Source organism: Hyperolius riggenbachi, chromosome 6 (assembly GCF_040937935.1).
Source record: "Hyperolius riggenbachi isolate aHypRig1 chromosome 6, aHypRig1.pri, whole genome shotgun sequence".
NCBI classification, from domain to species: Eukaryota; Metazoa; Chordata; class Amphibia; order Anura; family Hyperoliidae; genus Hyperolius; species Hyperolius riggenbachi.
In genome coordinates this window covers 136,019,571-136,043,635 of record NC_090651.1, presented here as the reverse complement: position 1 = coordinate 136,043,635, position 24,065 = coordinate 136,019,571, and the positions used below count along the sequence as shown (strand labels likewise).

The following is a 24,065-nucleotide window of genomic DNA, read 5'->3' as shown; positions in this document are numbered from 1 at the left end:
TGATAAATAACGTTAGTGTGTGCCACTATTGATAAATAACGTTAGTGTGTGCTGGTTTTCTTATTTTTTTCCCTTTGCGCCATTATTATGCAGTACTAACGATAAATAGCGATAAGCGTATCTTTTTAATGCGGCGCCATTTTTATGCATAGGCGCTGTGCGCCATTATTCACTGATCCCAATTACCTCACCTGTGCATGCTTGTGGTTTTCTGCAAAACATGCACTGTTGGTGGTACTTGAGGACAGGGTTGAAAAGCCCTGGCCTATTGGGCCAAAGTGCGGGGATCTCATCCTACAAAGTGAACTCCTAAGTCAGCTAGCTAATTATACAAGCTGTTAGTCAGTATGTCTCCTGTCTGGCTCTTGGGGAAATTGCTGATGTTGCTGAAACCCAAGAGAAGCTAAAGACGTGTCTGACACTTACGCTGCCCAGCGGATCAACTATATACACATCACCATGGCAACAGGGACGTGAGCCCTCTGCTGCACATGCACACTGTCCCAGTTTGAAACATATGGCATTACTCTCACAGGAATACATTTTAAAATATGTAGAGTTTATGGCTCTCTCAGCCAAAAAGGTTCCTGATCCCGACTCTATGGTATCCAGAGCCTTTCCTCTACATAAGGGAATCTTAACTTTTTTTTTTTTTTTTTTTTGCTTCAGTACTGCTATAAAAGGTGTTTGTGTGTATACTTACTGCAGTCATTGCACTTTAGACTGACTTGAGCCGAGGACATTTTTTTGTCCGTTCTATGCTCATTGCAAAACTGAAAGGCTCCTATTTTATATATATAGGAGCCAGTCACACTTGTCAGTCTGCAACGGATCTATTGGATCCAGTGCGGTAAAGCGAACCGCATTTCTGTGCAGTCGATAATCCTGGAAGAGCAAAGGTGTTCTCCATGTAGCCTATAGTGGTAACATATCTGCCCCGGGCTATAGCCAGACCATTGGAGCAGATTCTACACTGTCTGCTCCCACATGTGGTCTGGCGCAAGTGGGGACCAAGCCTTACTGCTGAGCCTCACTGTGCTGGCAGAGTTCTGCACACTATCACTAAAAGCCACTGATATTGCTTTGCTCTGATTTCTCCCAGCTGATGGGAAGCTATTCCATACACTGTACAGCCAGCAGTCACTGCTCCTGAGCTCTTTTAACAACAGTGGTTAAATGTAAACACATTTCCAGGCATCTATGGACATGTTTTACATGTTAAAGTGAAACTGTTGGAAAACACATGACAGGTATGTTGAATAGTCAATCTTGCCTTTTTATGTCCTCATATACTGTTCTTTTTGTAACCCTCTTTTTACTAGTCTGGTCACTGCATGCTGGAGTTAATTTGAGGACAGTAAACATGACAGTTTAAAACACTCCTGTTTATATTGCCGCCTTCAATTGAGTGTGGATTTTCAGTTGCAAACAGTTTATGGCTTTTGAAATGCTGCGTGCAAGTTTAACACTAGTACAACGCCTATGAAAAGGTAGCCACAAACGATCCAATAAAAGGATCTCACTCTTTAGCATTAAAAAAAAAAAAAAAAAAAAAAAAAAACTTGGCTGTACAGAAAAATCTATTTTTTTCTTTGAGCGATAATTCTGATTGAATGTCCTATTTTTATTAATTAATTGATTTATTGGCGCTGCAGTGGCAATGATGACTTCTATCTATTTAGGGGTTGGTGCTTGTGAGCAGCAATGTCCCTGGGCATACAGTTGCACCTGCGATTGCAAGGGGGCCCAGAGCAGTGAGGGCCCCCCTAACTACTACTCGTCTCCCTCTGATAAAGGAGTCCATTCTCCAGATCAAGTGTTTTTGGGGCTAGAAGATCATGATGACCACGATTGTTCTATGACCATTGCAAGATGGGCCCCAAGGCTATGAGGGTCAACGAGGGAAGATTTTAGGGGTACCATTACATTTTTGTTGGGGGCCCCATGATTTGAAGTTACGCCCCTGTAAAAAGTGCGGGGGGGGGGGGGTATAGTCTAAAATATGAAACGTGGCTCTGTTGCTGCACCACTGCTTATGATGGAGTATTGACAGACTACCTTGGGCACAAATGGATTTAAAAAAGTTTAGCTCCATTTTAAGTGCAATTGATAAAAGGTATTTTCATCAAATCTGGTCTATGAAAATGATAGCTCCAGAGTTCTGCTTTAGTGTCAGATTACCCAATACCTACGTGAATTGTACAGGTCCTGCTCCTTCCGGTGCTGTCCACTTGGCCGTGATGGAAGTCTTCGAATTACCATTGGTGTGGCTGACGGCTGTGCTCTAAACATACCAAGCATTTTAAAGTCAGAAATTTAGTCCTGCAGTTATAGTAGCAGTTTTACACAACAAGTAAATGAGTAATAAGCTGGGTAGACAAGAACACAAAGAAGACAAATTAGTAATAAGCTGGGTAGACAAGAACACAAAGAAGACAAATTAGAACTAGAATCATAAACCAACAAGACACACCCTAGTATCCTAAAAATACTATAGATAGTAATGCTTCTTTCATATAGCAAAACAACTGTAGAAATTGTTTTTATTTTTTTTATGTATTCATATAGCACTGACATATTTCGCAGCGCTGTACAGAGTACATGGTCACAATCTAATCCCTACAATAGTCATATGTCTATGTATGTATGGTGTAGTAGTCCATGTAGTATCAGTCTAGGGCCAATTTTTAGGGGGAAGCCAATTAACTTATCTGTATGTTTTTAGGGATGTGGAAGTAAACCCACGCAGACACGGGGAGAACATACAAACTCCTTGTAGATGTTGACCTGGCTGGGATTTGAACCGGGGACCCTGTGCAGCAAGGCGAGAGCGCTAATCACTACACCACCGTGCTACTCACATAACAGCTTCTTTGTTGCGTAAACCTAGCCACGCCCCGCCTGCAAACCACACCGTGTATCTGTAGGGGTAAAAAGTGGATACTTACCTGAAAACTACCTGATTTCAAACGAATGGTTTTAAAACTCACGGTTTACATTTCTAAACTCTTGAATTAGGTGTCACATGACCATTAACTACTTCAGGATCCTTGGTATGCATATCTGGATCCTTGGTATGCATATCTATGCCCTTATATAATTCACAAGCGGATCAGGGGTGTAGATATGCGTACTATTTACTTACCGCCATGTTCACAATCCCTGCACCGTTTACAATTGCCTCTCTGTCGCAATACCCTCCTTCTGTGATTGGAGTATAGGAATCTGCTGTTCCCAACCCCAATCACCATGCCTGTGATGAGCCTGCAGCAACAAGATGCAAGCTCTCACTCAAAAAAACCCTGACACTCCCATGTTTCATCTTATGGGCAAAATGTAAAATTACACCCACATACACTTTTACATATATTTTATTATTTTTTAACCCTTACCAGCCCTGTCCCATAGTTACCAAAATAAAACCCTTGTTAAAAATTTAAAAAATATAATTTAAAAAAGTATTACCTGCTTCACTGTTAGTCCCCAGATAGCAGTTTTAGGAAGCCATGCTTGTCTCCCCCCACCCCCAGTATATTAGGTACTATGTATATTGGGTGTATGAGCCCCCAGAAAGTATTAGGTAGCCAGACTTGTCCCCAGTAGTGTTAGGCAGAAGATTGGAGCAAGTTGTCCATGTTTACAGAGGATACAAAATTGTGCAGAATCCTCAACTCTCAGGAAGATAGTGTCATATTGCAACAGGATCTGGATAGGATGGCTATATGGGCACATACATGGCAGATGAAATTCAATGTTGAAAAATGTAAAGTCATGCATTTTGGGCGTACCAATGGTCTAGCACCATATAAAATAAATGTGATACAGTTGGGGACATCAAACCTGAAGGACTTAGGAGTACTCATCGACAACAAGTTAAATAATTGTACTCAATGCCAAGCCGCTGCAGCTAAAATTAACGAGTTTTTATTTCCCTTTTAATGCATCCCAAAATTTTGAGATGCTAGCATAATATTGCCCCTGTTTAACTCTCTAGTAAGGCCACATCTGGAATATGAAATTCAGTTCTGGGCACCACATTACAAAAATTATATTGCAGTTTTAGAGCGGCTGCAGAGATGAGCAACAAAATTGATACGTGGGATGGAAGGTCTCACTTACCAAGAAAGGTTAGATAAACTGGGTTTATTTAGTCTAGAGAAAAGACGCCTTAGAGGAGATCTAATTAACATGTATAAATACATCAGAGGGCAATATAATAGCTTGGCAGATGAGCTTTTTGTCCTTAGGCCTTCTCAAAGGACTAGAGGACATAATCTGCACATGGAGGAAAAACATTTTAGCCATTTTAGGAAAGGGTTCTTTACAGTTAAGAGTGATTAAGATGTGGAATGCATTGCCACAGGAAGTCGTTATGGCAAACTCTATACCTGCATTTAAAAGGGGGCTTAGATGCTTTCCTTGCGTTGAAAGACATCCATGGCTACAATTACTAGGTAATGCCTAATGTTGTTGATCCAGGGATTTTATCTGATTGCCATCTGGAGTCAGGAAGGAATTTTTCCCTTTAGGGGCTAATTGGACCATGCCTTGTAAGGGTTTTTTCGCCTTCCTCTGGATCAACAGGGATATGTGAGGGAGTAGGCTGGTGTTGTACTTTATACTGGTTGAACTCCATGGACGCATGTCTTTTTTTAACCAAAATAACTATGTAACTATGTTTGTACTTTTTCAGCTAGTCTTGTTATCATTTGTCTTGTATTGGCTTTGTTAAGTCTGCGTGCTGCAGCCTCCTGTCCCGATTTCTCCCCCCCCCCCCCCTCAATCTATGATGCTGGCACAGTGTAAATTCTCAAAGCCAAATAAAAAAAATACACTTACTGCTCCGGCAGAGCAAGATAGTATTTGGGCATTCACATCACTTGTGCTGAAAGTCCCAGCTATTGCATTTCCTCCCACTGCTCGAGCTTCCAGAAGGAATCCTTTAAATGTAGATGATCCACTGGCTTTTATAGTTACTAAAATAAAAAGCAATACAAAATTAAGCCGTGAGCAGTTATTCTTCCATTAGGAATACATCACCTCCCCCCCAAGTTAACACAACATTCCTCCATAGCTGTATTCAGCAACCTGATACAAAGACATTTACAGCAGACAGATCATAAAAAGCAAGTTTCAACAACCATATATTTCAATTTGTTTTGCAGAGCATGTGGAATTGGGGTATCGCAAGGATGTCAGCTTTTTCATAGAAAGCCCTTATTTCTGTTCCCACCAATGCAAACTGCACACGAACTGCATGCTGAATTTTTTGGTGCGACTGTTTTGAGGTCCCATTCAGTGTATTTGAATAGGGTCAGCATTTGCAGTAAGAAATTCATAACGTGCACAAGAAAACAGTTTGCTTTTAGTCTGGGACCAAACTTCTGGCAGACTTGCATTTTGGAAGGAAATGTAGCACAGGGCAAGACCAATGTCAGATTTGGTGCATGTGATATTTGGTGTACGGGATATGAAATGGAAGTCCATCGGCCGCATGAAAAAGCACAAAAAAAAGGCATATGCGTTTTGTATGCGTGCATTTTTAAAATGCTGGTTTTGTTGCATAATATTCAAAAACTTATTAAAAAACGGTGTTTCGTATGAGTTTTTCATGTGTTTTTATACGCGTTTAAAAAAAATTGTTTTGTGATGTATTTCCGCTTCCTGTTGTCTTCTTCGTGATTTGCATAACTCAAAATATAAAAACGCATACAAAACGCATATGTATTATGTATATGCAAACTGCAAACGCGTAAAAACGCACGTAATATGCATATGCGAAAAAACCGCAAACGCACTAAAAATGCACACAACATCCCCCCCCCCAAAAAAAAGCACATGTCAGAAAACGTGACCTTTCACGCTTTGTTATGGATGTTCCCAGCCTTAAACAATACCAGTTGCCCGACAGCCCTGCTGATCTATTTGGCTGCTGTAGTGTCTGAATATCATCAGGAACAAGCATGCAGCTAATCTTGTTAGATCTGACAATGTCAGAAACACCTGATCTGCTGCTTGATTGTTCAGGGTCTATGGCTAAAAGTCATAGCCGGGCCGAGGCAGAGGCTGGAGAGGCTCCAGCCTCAGGGCGCAGTGTAGGAGGGGGCGCACAATTCATTCAGCTGTCATTCCCAATTGTGTTTGAAGCAGAAAGAAATAAGAAAAAGGGATACATGACAGTGACTGCTAGCCAGATAACTAGAGATTAAGGTGTTGGGGAGGTTGGGGGCCCTGGGGCACCTATTAGTCTAATGGCAATCAGTGTGTGAAAGCTGGAATGGGAGGAATGGAGGGGCGCACTTTGCTGTCTCAGCCTTGGGTGCTGAAGGACCTTGTCCCGCCTCTGCTAAAAGTATTGGAAGCAGAGGATCAGCAGACAGCCAGGCAACTGGCATTGTTTAGAAGGAAATAAATATGGCGGCCTCCATATCCCTCTCACTTCAGTTGTCCTTTAAAGGGCAGGGTGATGAAAGATAGCTTAAAGGGAACCTAAACTGAGAAGCATATGGATTTTTCTTTTTAAAATAATACCAGTTGCCTGACTCTCCTGCTGATCATGTGTCTCTAATACAAGGAACACCAAGAGCCCCAATAGTGTAATATGTACTGGTAAATAGTTACTAGATAGAGTAAATATTAATACTCACAAACCAGGGTTACCATTAGGCAACCACTGTAAAGGCAGGTGGGGAGATTTTCCTGACCCCACTCAGGAATAAGAAGTCGCTCTCTGTAGATGAGAAAAAAGGGGGTTCAACCCTCCACCCAGGGTGGACTCCATATTATGCAGGAAAACAGAGGCGCCAAAATGATAAAAAGGTAGCTAAATGAGCCTCAGAGGTGCCTGGCTCTTCTACTGACCACATATGCTATTGCTCCGTTGTTATTGCCTGATGAAGCGGGATCAAACCTGCGAAACGCATTGCATATTTGGAGTTCATAAATAAAAAATATTGACTGTCTTTACTACAGTCGTTGTGTGTCTACTTGGAGGTGGTAAGTCCACCACTACCTCCTCTATTTACCAAGAATTTGGTTTTTAAGCTCATTTAGCTTCCTTTTATCCTTTTGGCGCCTCTGTTCCCCTGCATAATGTGTCTCTAAGGGCTCGTTTCCACTATCGCGAATCCGCATGCGTCCAATGCATGCGGATTCGCACATGTAATGCAAGTGGATGGGCCTGTTTCCACTGTAGCGTTGTTGAGGTGCGTTTTTTTCAGCGGTGAAAAAACGCACAAAAGAGCCGCAGAATTCGCCTGTGAATGGAATGCATGCGAATCGCCGCTAATGTATTTAATAGGAAATTCGCATGCTGTTTTGGTATGCGAATTTTCATGCGAATTTGCATGCGAATTTCGCATCCGCATGCGAATTTTGCCGCAGCGATTTCGCAACGCAATGGTGGAAACGAGCCCTAATATGTTTAGCCACAACCCCTCAACAAGCATGCAGATCAGGTGCTCTGACTAAAATCAGGCTGGATTAGCTGCATGCTTGTTTCAGGTGTGCGAGTCAGGCACTACTGCAGCCAAAGAGATCAGCAGGATGCCAGGCAACTAGTATTGTTTAACAGGAAATATCCATATCCCTCTCAGTTTAGGTTCCCTTTAAAGAGAAGGTGATGAGAAATTACTTTTTAATGCAGAAAGGGCAGGATGGTGAGGTACACATGGCTTTTTAAAAAAAGCTATAGTGCTGGCCAGCAACTGTTAATCTCTCTTAGCAGTGTGAAGTGGTAGGCTGCCATTTGTTCTGCATAAGTGTACCCCAAATTAACACCCCTTTAAGAGGTGCCTGGCTCTTCTACTGACCACATATGCCATTACTCCGTTGTTATTGCCTGATGAAGAGGATCAAACCTGCGAAGCACGCTGCATTGTCCCCTGGAGTATGTAAATAAAAAAAACATTTTTTGTGTCTGCTTGAAGGAGGTAAGTCCACCACTGCTTCCTCATGTTTTAAACTTTTTAGATACTTTTATCCTTTTGGCGCCTCTGTATCCATACTATGCTATATCAAGTCCACCCCTGGTGGAGGAGTGTTACCCCCTTTTTCCCTCATCTACAGAGAGTGACTTCTTAATCCTGAGTGGGGTCAGGACTCATCTCCCCACCTGCCTATACAGTGGCTGCCTTTGAGGTAACCCTGCTTTGTGAGTATAGTTTATTACTCTAGCATACTTAATTTCAACTTCCAGTACATACTACACTATTTTTGGTTTTTGGTGTCCCTCCTCTGCAAACTTCCCCTTAAAGGACAAGTGAAGTGAAAGAGATATGGAGGCTGCCACATTTATTTCCTTTTAGGCCTCTTTCACAGTGCAGCGTTAAAGTCGCAAGTTAGAAAATGTTCCAACGCAGATTATGCACAGCAATACCAAGTCTGTGCAACAATCACAGTGCACACGTTGCGTTGTGTGTAACGTGTAGCAATATTTAGAGGGTGCTGCATGCTGTGCATTTAGCAATACATTTGCTGCGTTATGTGTGTTGCACATGCTCAGTATTTTTTTTTTTAAATTTAACGCATGCGCCGTTTTCGTTCCATCAGTATGCAACGAAAACGGCGCACCAAGAGACACATAACGCAGTACAAAATAACGTCCAATTTTAAAACCTACATGCGCTGCATTAGGGGCACGTTGTGCGACTTTAACGTTACATCAAACACAACGTCCCACTGTGAAAGAGGCCTTAACCTCCTTAGCGGTAACCCCGTGCTGGACACGGGGTAAGCCGCCGGAGAGTGCCGCTCAGGCCCTGCTGGGCCGATTTTCATAATTTTTTTTTGCTGGACGCAGCTAGCACTTTGCTAGCTGCGCCAGCACCCCGATCGCTGCCGCCGCGCACCCGATCGCCGCTATCCGGTGCGGCACGCGCCCCCCCCCCCAGAACCCTGCGCTGCCTGGCCAATCAGTGCCAGGCAGCGCCAAGGGGTGGATCGGGTCTCCCAATGACGTCCCGACGTCGCTGACGTCGGTGACGTCATCCCGCCCCGTCGCCATGGCGACGGGGAAGCCCTCCAGGAAATCCCGTTCTTTGAACGGGATTTCCTGATCGCCTATCGCCGGAGGCGATCGGCGGGGCTGGGGGGATGCCGCTGAGCAGCAGCTATCATGTAGCGAGCCCTGGGCTCGCTACATGATTTAAAAAAAAAAAAAAATTTAAAAAAAACTTGCTGCGCTGCCCCCTGGCGGTATTTTTCATACCGCCAAGGGGGTTAAGCAATGCCAGTTGCCTGACTAGCCTGCTAATGCTGCCTCTAATACTTTTAGCCATAGACCCTGAACAAGCATGCAGCAGATCAGAGGTTTCTGACATTATTGTCAGATCTGACAAGATAAGCTGCATGGTTGTTTCTGTTGATATTCAGACACTACTGAAGCCAAGCATTTCCGAGGCTATTGCGAGGGATCATTTATTTAAAGGGACAGGTAAGTATTAATGGTTAATTAAGAATATTAAAGGACTTTTTTCGTAGTTATGTTTTTTGTTCAATTAAAATACTTTTTCTAAGTGTTTGTGTGTTTATTTACTTTTAACTCTTAAAGGAAATGGGTAAGGGGTACAAGTACCCCTATACTAATTTCTCCTGGGAGGGGGGGTGGGCATCTGGGAGACCCCTTTTAAAAGGGGACTCCCAGATGCCACCATGAACCCCCCCCCCCCTAGGAAATTGGGGCCTCCACCTCCACTGCCCATCGGAGGTGGAGAAGAGCCCCTTGTCCTTGGATTGGACAAGGGCTCGGAGGGGGAGGGGAAAGCTTGGCTGCCCCTCCCCTTCCGAGACCCCCCAATCCATGGACCATGCGGGCTGGTATAGTCAGGGTGCGGAGCCCCACGCAGACGGTGCTCCGCATTCTGGCTATCCCAGCCTGCATGGGGGACAAGGGGTTAAAGAGGTCTGGGAGGGGGGACCCCACGTCGTTTTTTTTTTTTATATTTCCCACACTCAGAACGAAGTAAGTAAAACTCTTCCCGCTTGGGGGAATCTATGAAAATAATACACTATTGTTACCTGTGCAAAAAAAACTGACATTTTCCGCATTTAAAAGACATTTTTGCCCTTGAAACTTAAACGATTTTCTCAAAAACTATAAGGTCTTTTTGAAAAAATTTTTCCCTCTTATTCCCACTGATCCCCTTAATATACCCTGGGAATTTGGTGTTCCTAAATTTTAAGCAGGCTTTGCTATTAACCGTTAAAGTCGGTGGGTTTTTAAATGTATACATTTTTCCTTTGAAACTTTAAAATCGATTTTCTGAAAAACTATAAGGTCTTTTTGAAAACATTTTTTTCCTCTTATTCCTTCTGATCTCCTTAATATATTCTCCAAATTTGAGGCTCTTAGCATTTAAGGGGGCTTTGCTATTAACCCTTAAAGTCGGCGGCTTTTTTAAATTATACGGGAGCGTAATATTACGCGATTACAGCAGACTGTGTAATTTCAATAGGAGTTTACGGTCTTACGCGTAATTTGATACACGTAATAACGTAACTTGCGGTCTACGCGTAATTAATTACGTGTAATACCGTAACCTTACACGTAACGCTTACGGTGCATTTGTAGTGAATTACGATGCGTAATTACGCTAATGCGTAATTTCGGCCCAGCACTGCCTCCATATGCTTGCACAGTTCTCACAATGAAACAACCGAGCGAGCCTCTTTGAAAGCAGAAGTTAGCCGCCACTAACACACATCACATGTAAATCTAAAGCCCACAATTAGAGCACAGGAACAGTGTATGCATGCCACAAATATATCATCATGAGGTAACTAGGATACATACAAAGTTCCACATACGTCAACACATTCAGAAAAACTCAACATGCATTTATTATGTTAATGCCAGATCAATGTCCCCACACCAATTAACAGTTTCACACAAGCAGTGGGCCACACCACACAATCCCACATTGTACTGCTTCCTAATGGATGACCCAAAACTCAGTCAGCATCATGTATTACTAGTGTTTCTGCAGATCTGCACTGCCAGTACCGGTCTATCTGCTTTTCAGCCCCATATGAAAAAAACAGCAACATTAAAACGTAGCATTTTTTTTCAAAAAATTACAGATAACTCACACTTACACATGGCGACTGGTTGGGTGGCACACATAGATGGAAAGCAGAATGTGCTCCGCTGATGCCATCAGACAATGGGATCCCTGGTGGGTTGGTCATGACAAACCCCAGACAATGTGATTCCTGGAGGCCGACATGACAGACCCCATTCCAAAAATTAACACATGCTTAAACGGAGCTTCAGAAGTGGATACAACTATATGCTGACAAACAGGTTCTTGTCATCAGAGGTCAGCACCTAGCAATAAAGCAGCTTCAGACACGGTCAACACCACTGAAATTAGGGAACTCAGGCGTACGTTAAAAAGGGGCGATGGGAAAAAAGGGCGCCGGGTTTTTAACGATAAACATGGATTACGTTTAAAAATGTATTTCGTTTAAAAGTAATGGTTTTAAACGTTATAAATCATTAAATAATGTGTATTAAATCGGCAATTGTAAAAACGTTAATCTTTCGTTTAAATAATGAAACGCATAATAACGTTTAAAAAAAAAATTACTAAGTAACCCTCCCTGTACCTACCCCTAACCCCTAGACCCCCCTGTTGATGCCTAAACCTAAGACCCCCCCTGTTGGTGCCTAAGTAACCCTCCCTGTACCTACCCCTAACCCCTAGACCCCCCTGTTAGTGCCTAAACCTAAGACCCCCCTGTTGGTGCCTAAACCTAAGACCCCCCTGTTAGTGCCTAAACCTAAGACCCCCCTGTTGGTGCCTAAACCTAAGACCCCCCTGTTGGTGCCTAAACCTAAGACCCCCCTGTTGGTGCCTAAACCTAAGACCCCCTGTTGGTGACTAAACCTAAGACCCCCCTGTTAGTGCCTAAACCTAAGACCCCCCTGTTGGTGCCTAAACCTAAGACCCCCTGTTGGTGCCTAAACCTAAGACCCCCCTGTTGGTGCCTAAACCTAAGACCCCCCTGTTGGTGCCTAAACCTAAGACCCCCCTGTAATTGTTTTCGTTTAAAAATAATGTATAAAAAAAAAAAAAAAAAAAAAGTAATGTTTTTCGTTTAAAAATAATGTTTGGGAAAAATATTGTACTGGTTTTCGTTTAAAAATAATATTTAAACATGTATAAATCATTAAATAATGTGTAATCATGAGAAACAGTAATAAAACATTAAGTCTCCGGGCGCCGCTTTTAAAACGTTAGTTTTCTCCGGCGCCCTTTTTTCCTACCGGGCGCCCATTAAACGATATTTATTATAGAAGTGAATGGCGGCGCCCGATTTGTCCACTAGCCTCAGGCGCCCGAATTAGCTCCAACACTGTACACATGTTGGGCTTACGGATTGCCGAGGAATTAAACTTCAGGAATCAAATTTCAGCTGTTGTGAAACATTGCAAATATTAAAGAGGAACTCCAGTGAAAATAATTTAATAAAAAAAAGTGCTTCATTTTTACAATAATTATGTATAAATGATTTAGGGCCCTTTTCCACTTGCAATCGCTAGTGTTCACGCTGAACGCTAGCGATTGCTGAATCGCAATTACCGGCGATTCCCCGACGTTCGCCGCCGCGATTTTGCTATGCTATGCACTGCATAGCAAAATCGCGGCAGTTATCGCTCCGCCGCGCGTTCGCGTTCCCGACAAAAGCGAATCGCGGTAGTGGAAATGACCTACCGCGATTCCTATGTTAAAAAGCAAACCGTAGCGATTTTAAAATCGCTAGCGGTTTGCGGTTTTGCGATTCAGCCAGCGCAAACGCGCTGGTGGAAAAGGGCCCTCAGTCAGTGTTTGCTCATTGTAAAATCTTTCCTCTCCCAGATTCACATTCTGACATGTATTACATGGTGACATTGTTACTGTGGGCAGGTTATGTAGCTGTTTCTAGCTGTTCTGGCTGTTACAGACAGCTTTAAACAGCCATTTCCTGTCTGTGAACATTGTTACATTGTGGCAGTTTGCCCAGAGTACCGAGGTATTCAGAGCCTCTTGTGGGAGGGGTTTCAGCACAAAATTAGTCACACAGCGCCCCCTGATGGTCTGTTTGTGAAAATCATTCTATTTCTCATGTAAAAGGGGGTATCAGCTACTGATTGGGATAAAGTTCAATTCTTGGTTGGAGTTTCTCTTTAAGCACCTCATTCCTTCTAAGGATCTTCCAACCCTAGTTAACATCATGGCTGGACTATTGCAATGCCCTCTATGCAGGCCTTCCAAGGCCTTCCAAATAGAGACTTATACCACCTATAACTAGCTGCAGCAAGACTTAACAAGTCAATGCCACCATTGCCACATAACACCAAACTTTTGCTCACTACACTGGCTACCCATAAAATGGAAAATCATTTTCAAAATTGGCATGCCAACATTCAAATCCCTACATGACCGAGGCTGAGCGGAGGAACAGAGCAGCACAGAATGAAGGTAGGAAGCATGGGCTTGGCAATCACCCCTGTAACCCCTGCCTTCGCAGGGGGGCCCAGAGGCTTTGGGGGCCCTCCCTCTCCCCAACTTCAAGTGCTGCTAATTAGCAAAGAAAACAAAAAACCCTCCCAGTTCACTTACAAAAACTGCGTGCAGGAGCATGTGTAATTTTTTCCTGCTTACAGGCGCTGCTTCACAGCAGAACACTCTCTGTTGCCATTCACCGGCTCCCAATCACGTGACCTGCATGGAGTTCAAGGGCCCCATGCTATCATTTTTGCAGGGGGGCCCTATTAAGTCTAGTTCCCCCCTGGTAGGAAGACTTCAGAGGACTAGAAGAATCTGTAAGTAACTGGCCACATTTTATTGCACTTAAGATTTCCTTTAAGCAGAGTGCCCTTTTAAATCCCTGAGGATAATAAGGAAGAATCCCACCTCCTCAATTCTCCCCCAAATATAATTTGGCAGAATCCACCTGCAAAACAAACATTAGGCAGAGTTCCCATTCCTGTAAATTTACCATAGTTATGTAGTCTGCCCCACAAATCCATAAGGTCAGTAGTGGTAACCAGTAAATAAAGACAAGATACTCCTGTGCAGCCTGGCTTCTTATTAGAACAGTCTTCAGCAGTTCCAGCAGCGAATCTCCCCCACCAGCCACTGTACTATATTGAAGTCCTGGGCGATGCAGCTACTCACCACGTCACTTCAGATTATAAGTAATTAACCTCTTCCGGACTTGAGGACTGAAATCTACGCCCCGTTTTTCCAGCCAGGGCGTAGATTTCAATCATTTCCACCACGCACACTCGCCATTTCTGCCGCTGTCTGTGTGACTGCAGCCGCTCCCTCTACTGTCATTTTGGCAGCTGAGCTTGCGTGTATCGGTCAGGAGCCAAATACAGTGCATCGGCCAGGAGACAATTTATGTGTATCATTTTCATTGGCTCCTGACCCCGTGATTGCTGTGAGCCAATCACAGCAATCACTGCTCTTAAAAAGGCACCGACGGCTTTGGTTTTAAAGCAGCCAGAGCTGTCGGGTCCGCAAGGGGTTAAAGACAGCCTTGGCGGTAACTGATCACCCAACGGCACTCAGAATTTCTTATGTGCAAGAAGTGTGTCTTGGGGTATTTTGTTCCGCAGAAGGATTGGGGCACCACTACTGACATGAATATTCCCTCTGAATGACATGTCTGGCTGGCAGTGCATGGAAAGAGACTGGGTGAGCACTTGGGTATCCTGCTGCATCTTCCATAAGCTCTCTTTGGCCTACATAATGGGAACCAGAGTACCTTGTGATGGAAGACAGCAAACAGTCCCACCCAAAGCACATTGCCCAATGCTTATGCACTTTCATTAAAGGAATCTCAGGAGTGGATTGAATATAAAACAAAAAATTATTTTCCTGCCGCTGTGGAAGTGTGCCTTCTCCATCCTGGCAGGCTTGGCAGGGTGTGCGGCGGCGGCAGGATAGGTGGTGGCAGGGAGCTCAAATACATACCTGTCCAGACAGCTGGATCATCTTCTTATTCCTCCACTGCGGCGGCAAAGTACGCCCGGCAGGTTTCCTCGGTTCCGATCGCATATAACGTGATCGGGATCTAGGAGATTGTGTCCGCGTTACAGCGCCACCCGGCGGATGGAAGAATTTTTTCCTTCACCCCTCTTCCACCACCGGGTGGCGCTGTAACGCTGACATAGTCTCCTGGATCCCGATCACGTCATATCATGTGATTGGATGTGACCGGGACCCAGAAGACCTGCGGAGAGTTCAAAGCCAACGGTGGAGGAAAAGAAGAAGCCGACCGGAGCAGGTAAATATAGCTTCTTACTCCCATGCACTCGTTTGGCTGCTCTATGCAGCAAAACAAGTTATCCCGTCAGAGGTTTGAAACTACCATTGGGTAAAAAGGCAACGCCAAATTAAAGTTTGCCATCTTAAAACAGAAGGTATTTGCGATTATTCAGCTTTAAGTGAGCAACTGTGGTTTCCCATGATGCACCACTCCAGGGGCATAGAGAGATAATTTGTGTATTCTGAAGCCAGTCTTGCATCCAGAACTGCTGTTGTATGGTAAGCTTATAGCTTATACATTTTACAGAGCCACATCAACACAACATGCAGACAGCCTGTTTCGGGCTTGTTGGTTCTCAGTGGTTGGCAGGGATTGATGTGGCTCTATGGTATAGGGCTAGGACCAGTACAAAGAAATACCCAAACAGCGCAACAGTGCATGGTGTCCCAGAACCACTTATAAAGTTGGCTATTCCTTTTTACTGCTCCATGCCCCTTTCCATAGAGCCATGTCAATCCCTGCCATGCATGGAGGAGGACCAACCGTCTGAAACAGGCTGTCTCCATGTTGGGTTGATGTGGCTTTAAAATGTATGAGCTATATGCTTGGGTTTATTGATCTAAGTGATAAATAGAATGCATACAATGAAACCTTGTAAAACCGGTTCCACTGATGACATCAGCAGAGCAATGGTGAGAATAATGGACTGAACTCTACAGGCTACTGCCTCCACCTACTCAATTCATTGCATGGTATACTATGGAAATGTTCCTAAAATACCATGCTCTTCATTTAGGCAAATTATGTTCTATTTCCACAGGCTTATTCACGAAGCGTTATGATGGGAATACACAGTAAGATAATGCTTCGGTATCGAGCCAGCGGCTGCCGGCGCGACCCCGCAGCCGCCCGGATCGATTCCCACTCGTCCCCGCGGGCACTTCTTATCACCTGTTAGGTTTTTTGCATTGTCCGCCCGTGGGGATCGAGCGTGGAATCGATCCGCGGCAGTGATCGGACACGTCGGAAATTATCAATCGAGCCATCAGCGGCTCGATTGATAAGGAAAAACTCACCGTGTATGCCCACCCAGCATTAGGGCTCGTTTCCACTATCGCGAATCTGCATGCGTCCAACGCATGCAGATCCGCACATGTAATACAAGTGGATGGGCCTGTTTCCACTGTAGCGTTGTTGAGGTGCGTTTTTTCCAGCGTGAAAAAAACGCACAAAAGAGCCAACGATTTCGCCTGCGTCGGGAATCCGTGCGAATCGCCGCTAATGTATTTAATAGTAAAAACGCATGCGTTTGTTACATGCGTTTTTACCCGCGATTTCGCGTGCGATTTCGCACCTTTTTCAATTTTATTTAGCCCTGGCAGTGTCATGGTTAATTTCGCATGGCACCCTGCCATGCGAAATCGCATGCGAAATCGCGGGTAAAAACGCATGTGGAAACGCATCCGCATGCGTTTTTACAAGCGTCGGAATGCGGCCGAAATCGCGTCGCAACAGTGGGAACGAGCCCTCAGTCTGCATGAGATGGATCCGGCTTTGAGAAAAATGTTACCTCTAATCATTTTCTCAGTCTCTAATAACACATGGAAAATTCAGATCTGTATGGATTCCCCTGGGCTAATGTCTCATTACTAGTCAGCAACAAGCAGTAATCCTGAAACCAGCTGCTCTCCTAGCAAGGTGTTTTCAGTCTGTAATCTCTGTACAAAATGCTTAGTTTACCTGGGATTAGGCTCTACGTATAATAGGAAAAAGGTACAAAAAAGTAACCAGTTTGTAGCGGCTCATGGATATTATGATTATCCAGCATTTTAATTCCCTCAAGAAAAGTCTGAAAAGCGGAGTGCAAGCTGTATAGCAATGCTATATTACACTATATATTACTCTTTACAAAAAAAGACCAGCTTTTACTTAGGATCTGTGAAGGTTCCCATTACCCACAAACAGAAAGCCAGTTATATCCATCTGTGAATCCTTTAATGCCCTCTAAAAAGATGCCCATTAAATGTAGAATTTTTTCATCAGATGCCATCTTTTGATGCAATTGTTAAGATCAAATTGCACAGAAAACTGCAGTGTGTGGGGCAAAAATTGATGTAAAACAATTCTATTGTCGATTGAATCAGTAAATGTAATTGATCCGAATGTTGAATTTTACGATCAAATTGGAAGAGAGAAACTGCCCTAATCAACCTGTTTATGAGGGAAAAAGCAATCATTACCTTCCACTTGCAGAAATTGCACTGAAAGACCACATCTGATAAAAAAAAATAAAAATGGATTTACCAACTTAGCTGAGCATAAATATATGGTGGGCACGGAGGCACTGTAACGACATATAGGAGAATGGGGTGGGGGTCGGAGGCAGGAAATTTGGGCTGCATAAGTTAAAGTCCTAACTTGAGGTGATGTGCCTGAATATATGTGTTTTTTTTCTTGTAACTGACCCATGTGGCCAGGGTTGAACCCAGAGTACCCCCTCCTTTCCCGTCTATATGTGTGCATGGTGGACGTGAATATATGTCGTTAGCTCCCTTGTGAGAGGACGTCAGGATATGAGCTCCTAATCTTTTAGATAGCTTTGATGCAATTAATGTTTTCATGTCTACACTATGCATGTTACAGGGCCAGAGTTAGGACAACTACGAATACCTGGATACTTCAGCGCAGTGTAGGCGAGTACGCAAGGGAACGCATTCTTTTGTAACTAAGACCCCAGCTTTTAACTTAGCTGTAGGGACAGTAGTGCTGGCTGTCTGGATAATCGATTTGTGGCAATTTGTTTGTTTGAACATTTGCATGTGAGTGTGCAAAGGGTTAATTCTCTTTTGCCATTTTGCTGGCTGCACCCCCTTTAGCACCTCCCTAATAACCTATCTAAATGTCCTAACTTGAGGTGATGTGCCTGGATTTATGTATTTTTTTTTCTTGTGCCAGTCCAAACAACATATTTGAATTTTATAGTTTGGATATTTTTAAATGTATAGTTTTTGAAATGTATTGCTATTTGTGGTGCAGGTAGGGGGGGGGGGGGAGGGTAAGGATAGGTGTCAGGAAGGGCAGGAGGAGGGGGGGGGGGTTAGAGATAGAAGTCAGGAAGAGGGGGTATTAAAGTGAACCTCCAGACTAAGAATCTACTCAGCAGCACTGAAAAGTTTTAGCTATCCTTTGGCGTCCAATTCACAGTGGTGGTATTTATGGTTTAGACTTAGATTGGCGTCACCCTACACTCATTTTTCCTCGCCCCTTTATTTCATGCATGCGTGGAAGTCAACATACACCTAAGCCTCAGAATTTCTTCTTTAGATTATCAAAAAATTCTAACTGATATGAGTACAGCTGATACAGTAGATATCACTCACTGCTGGATTCAAGTATCATAATTAATAATCTATAGAATATAGTGCTGACATGTTCCATCATACTTTACAGAGTATACAAAATAATGTCACTACGAGTTGGCTCTAAATAGACCTCAAGTACCATAGTCATCGTCGTGCCCATAAACTGTACAATTGTCTTATGTAATCGACTTTCTGATCAGATATTACTGACTAAATTGGTTGAAATTAGAGAGTGTTTCGAGGTCCCAGGAAGCCTTGAAACTTCCTATAGAAGTACTTTTAGTCAATCACAAGAATAATGCGAATGCATCGCAAAAACGCAAGCATGCGATTTTAAAATCGCATTACGATTGTGCTTTGTGATTTTCAGTGTGCACAAGCCCTTATTAGAATGGAAATTTAGTTGGGCAGAGTGCTCTTCTCATTTGTTGGTGTTAGTTATCCATGTGAGGGCTGGTGCACACCAAGAGCCCTTCTGGGCTCTTTTAAAAAACGCTACCGCTTTGAAAAGCACTTGGCTTATGTATCTGAATGGGATGGATCACACCAGAGTGATGAGATTTCCTCCCAAACGTGGGCCCCTGCAGCATTTCTGCGCTTCTCTGAGGTGATTGACCTCAATGTTAAGTATAGGAAAGTGGAAATTCTCTCTGAAAAGTGCTAGAACAGAGCAATTTTCCAAGCGTTTATGTTATGCTGGGGATACACGGTACGTTTCTGTACCGTGTATCGACCAGCTGATCCGGCAAGCTAATAATATTCAGCTGGCCCGATCAAGCCGCTCGACTCCCGCCCGATCCCCGCCGGCGGACAATGGCAGGGAATCGAGCGCTGATAAGGAAGCGCCGGCAAGGACGAGCGGTAATCGATCCACGCGCACGCGGGGACGCGGCTGGGGTCGATCCGGCAGCTAATCGGCCGCCGGATGGACCCGAGTATTCCCAGCATTACAGAAGCTGTTCAGGCAGTGTAGCTATAGGGTCAAAGCATACATAGTCAAGGTACTGACTAATAATTAACCTAAAATGTAGCCCTAGCACACTGAAATTTTAAAAATGATAGTAATGGTTGTGTCTGTTCATCAGACAGGGTTCACAATTACGGTACGCTTTTCACATACAAAATTCTGATTTTGAGATTTTGGTGTGCTCTTTTTTTTGAGAATTTTGATGTGAGATTTTTTAAAAAAAAATTTGATGAAAAACCACAATGCAATCTTGAATGATGGACACCAATTAAGCCAATTTACATAAATAATACAGCTAATTTACATCAAGAGAACCTGAGCGAAAGCTCAGGTTCAGAAACAAATACTTACCTAAGTAGTGAGAAGCCTCTGGATTCAAATGAGGCTTCCCTCGTTGTCCTCCGCCGCTCGCCAGGGCCCCCTGCTGATCAGGGCTGCACTCCTATGCTGGCACAAGCGTAAGGGCTCGTTCCCACTATCGCGAATCCGCATGCGTCCAATGCATGCGGATTCGCACATGTAATGCAAGTGGATGGGCCTGTTTCCACTGTAGCGTTGTTGAGGTGCGTTTTTTTCAGCGGTAAAAAAAACGCACAAAAGAGCCAACGAATTCGCCTGCGAGTGGAATGCATGCGAATCGCCGCTAATGTATTTAATAGTAAAAACGCATGCATTTGTTACATGCGTTTTTACCCGCGATTTCGCACCTTTTTCAATTTTATTTTGCCCTGGCAGCGTCATGGTTAATTTCGCATGGCACCCTGCCATGCGAAATCGCACGCGAAATCGCGGGTAAAAACGCATGTGGAAACGCATCCGCATGCGTTTTTACAAGCGTCGGAATGCCGGCGAAATCGCGACGCAACAGTGGAAACAAGCCCTAACTGTGCTGCAGCTGCACTGCTGTGCCTGTGCAGTAGCATGGAGCAGCTCATGACTGAGCCGTTCTGGCTTACTTCGCAGACGCACGTGCTTGAAGACAGGTCGCTTTGCTTGTCGGTGACAGGGGACTGGAGGACACTGAAGGAAGCCTCATTAGGATTCAGGGGCTTCTCTCTAAGTATTTAATTTTTTTGTACAAAACACACATTTTCTGCATTCCCATCGACTTGAACTGAAATAATAATAACAACAACCACATTAAAATTAGTGCACTCACATTTCTTCAATAAAATCACTCATTTTATAAAAGACAGATTTTAGCATGTTGACTTGCCCACGCCTGTAGCTACGCCCAATGCGTTTTGTACCTTCATACGAAATGATGAGTACGGAGGTACGAAACGCGTTGGGCGGAGCTACAGGCGTGGGCAAGTCGACGTGCTGAAATCTGTCTTATGATATGTGTGATTTTATTGAAGAATTTAAAAATTTTAAATAAATGACACGTTTTACACTATGATAAGCTCCTTCAGTCACTAAGTTTACAGCATGTGATATGAAGCTGTGAGATCTGCTTATAGTGATTCATACTGCTGAGTCGCTGTGGAGACTGTTTGGGATAAATACAAGTGTGATTGCTGTCTTAAAACTTGGGCAGCAATCAATAAGGCCAGAGGCCACTGGTGATGGTATAACAGATTGATGCACAAGGAGAGGAAGCTAAATTGTGGGTTTGCGCTTTTTTTGCTGTCTGTTGCCTGGCAGCCAGAATATATGGTGAGGACCTGTGAGACCCTGTCCCTGGTGTATGCACTGGAAGGTGTTCTTTCCACTGTATGAGCAGTGTAGAAGGAGTGGTTACTGCTTATGGTTTTTGTTGCTGTCTGTGACCTGGCAGCCTATGCCACAAGAGATATTATTACGAAATACAGAGGTGATACATGAGAGCGCAGGATTACGAGGAGAAACATCTGAAGAGTTTGGCAGTTCCTGGTTTAAGTTTTTTTTTTCTCCACTACCAAGATTTAACCCTTTTTGAAAAGCTAAATGTCCTGACTTTCGATTACACCAGGTCCTGTATCAGTGTAATGCTCCGTTGCCAAGTTAAAGGGTTTTGAAGGAAGGGTGTCCCCTGCATCTTGGCTGCACAAAGCGTGATTGCAGAAGTACCGGACAAACCTGACATTGATGATAAGCAGCACCCCCGGGAGGTCATCTTCTGTCACAGTGGTCTCATTACAGAAGACGAAGGAGTACAGTACTTCTCAGACAACACACCTCACTTGCTTCGTTGGCTGTTCCAGGTCTAGTCCATATGGCTAGTACAGACTTCCTGTAGTCTAAACAAAAATTATAACCAGCACTACCAGTTTCCTTAAAAAAGCAGGATTTTTATTCATAGCCTACTTCTGGAAGATATCTTCAATTGTATTCGTGCAGTCTGAGCTATATAATACCATTTTCAGCTATAATTACATCCTGAGGAATCGGATGTTCTGGCTATGTTTTTGTTCACAATTATTTAAAGTGAATAAAAATCCTGCTTTTTTTAAGACAACGGCTAATGCTGGTTATAATTTTTGTTTGGAAGATGAAGGAGCAGACAAGCTATACACCCTCCTGACCTCTCTCTGTGTGTAACTTGCCAGGGTTGGAGACTTTAGACGAAAGAACAGCCCAGCTGTACACCCTATTCACCTCTCAAGATGCAGGGGGCACCCCTCCTTCAAAACCCTTTAACTTGGCAATGGAGCATTACACTGACAGGGGACCTGGTGTAATGGAAAGCTTTTAAAAAAGGGTTAAATACTGGTAGTGGAGCAAACTTAAACAAGGAACTGTGAAACTATTCACACGGTATACTTAAAGAGAACCTGAACATGAAAATTAAAAGTCAAAATAAACATACACGCGTTATAGTTACCTCCTGTGTAGTCTACTCCTCAATCTCTTTCTCCTCTCCTGCGTCCCATTTGTCCACTGTGATCAATGGAATTATCCATCCTCCATATTGAAAATGGCCATTACTCCATAACAGCTTCCAGGTCAGCACACTGTTAAACTGTAATATTGCCCACTTGAGCCATAGAGAAACATGGACATTACCTTGCACATTCAATTGTAATTGACAGCTGCTGATGTATAACTGACAGCAACTGGTATACTTCAGTTCTGACAAAATCTTGTCAGAACTGGAAGGGATCATTGTAAGAAGAAAATGGTGAGCTTCCGAGAGGAACTGACGGTGAGGTTAGTATGTAATATTCATTTGCAGCTACATCATGTGTTTATTTTAAATAATTTTACTCAGTTTAGGTTCCCTTTAACTACCAAAAAAAAACAAAAAACAAAAACATAAAACAAAACACAGAGCTGCTGTCCAAATTTAAGAATGCAGAAGAATGGCAAATCGATTTTCACAAACAATCACAAATAAAATGTGATGCCATTAAAACACATTACATGTTTGCCAATCATGTTTTTGCAAACCGGACTCCATATTCATTAAGTGTGAACCCTGCCTTAATGAAACAGCATATTTGGAGTATGAAAAATACTTAGTGTTTTAAAATGACAGCCCTTACCTGTTATAGTGTCACCAGGATTAAATGTGTTATTAGAGGCTGTGATGACATATGGAGCTGTTGATGTCTGGGCAACATTGTTGCCATGTGATGGAAGCATGGTGTCACAAGAAGCACTTATTTGTCCACTTGGATACCCAAATACACCTGCCAGACATCCAGCGATGTAAACCATCAGTACTAATCTGTGTTCCATCTCTTCCTGAAGAAATACAACATGCAAGGTATTATTCTTAGTCAAGATCTTGTACAATTAATAAAAATATTCACATATTTACCTTCAATAAAAAAAAGTATTATTGCTAAACAGTTGCTGAATGTTTTTTTGCAAAACTAATGAACCGATATGCACACTTGCTTGTCAGTCTCTTCAAACAATTTCATTTATAAAGAAGAGAAAAAAAAAAAAAAAAAAAAAGTTTCTTTCAGACTGCATCAGGCATTACTCAAGCATTTCTTTTTGCTTGATTTTCACAAATCATGAGATTGGCACCATCACGCTTCATGGTTGGCATGATGTGTTTATGATAAAGTGTCAAACTTATGCGAATCATGATAATTATCCTGATGGCCCAAAAGCTTAAGGGCTGAACCCACTAGGAATCGCTGTAGCGCTTTGTGCAGTGATTCCTAGGGCGATTGGGCTCACGTTTTGCTGCAATTTTAAAGTGCTACTATGCACAGCATTGAGTGCCAACACTATAAAAATGCTGCATGTGCTGCAATTGCGATTTATCCTAAATCGCAGTCGCACTAGTGGGTTCAGACCCATTTAGATACATTGGCAAAGAGTTTGTGAATTGCCTGCGATTGTCGGGGATATCAAAACGCTGCTAAAAACGCCCTCGTGGGTCCCAGCCCTTTTTTTCCTGATTGCATCATTCTATAGTAGCTTCCAACTGATTCAAGGTCCATACTCACGCAAGATGAATCTTGGCCGCGGCAGCCAATAACTACTGCCCCTGCTGAGAATCCAGCGTGTGTACGGAAACTCGCAATGTCTCCCAT

The 24,065-nt window shown here is 43.4% G+C and overlaps 1 protein-coding gene across 1 annotated transcript in view; it reads right to left on the bottom strand.

The window, feature by feature from the left end:
* The window catches only part of LOC137522073 (putative ferric-chelate reductase 1), a 104,893-nt gene extending 81,640 nt beyond the window's left edge, over positions 1 to 23,253 (bottom strand). Inside the window, exons 1-3 of the mRNA XM_068242099.1 lie at positions 23,058 to 23,253; positions 4,840 to 4,976; positions 2,193 to 2,284 (exon numbers count right to left, since the gene is read on the bottom strand). Of these exons, the coding sequence (XP_068098200.1) occupies positions 2,193 to 2,284; positions 4,840 to 4,976; positions 23,058 to 23,253 (425 nt within the window). The remainder of the gene's footprint in view (positions 1 to 2,192; positions 2,285 to 4,839; positions 4,977 to 23,057) is intronic.
* Positions 23,254 to 24,065: the final 812 nt, after the last annotated feature.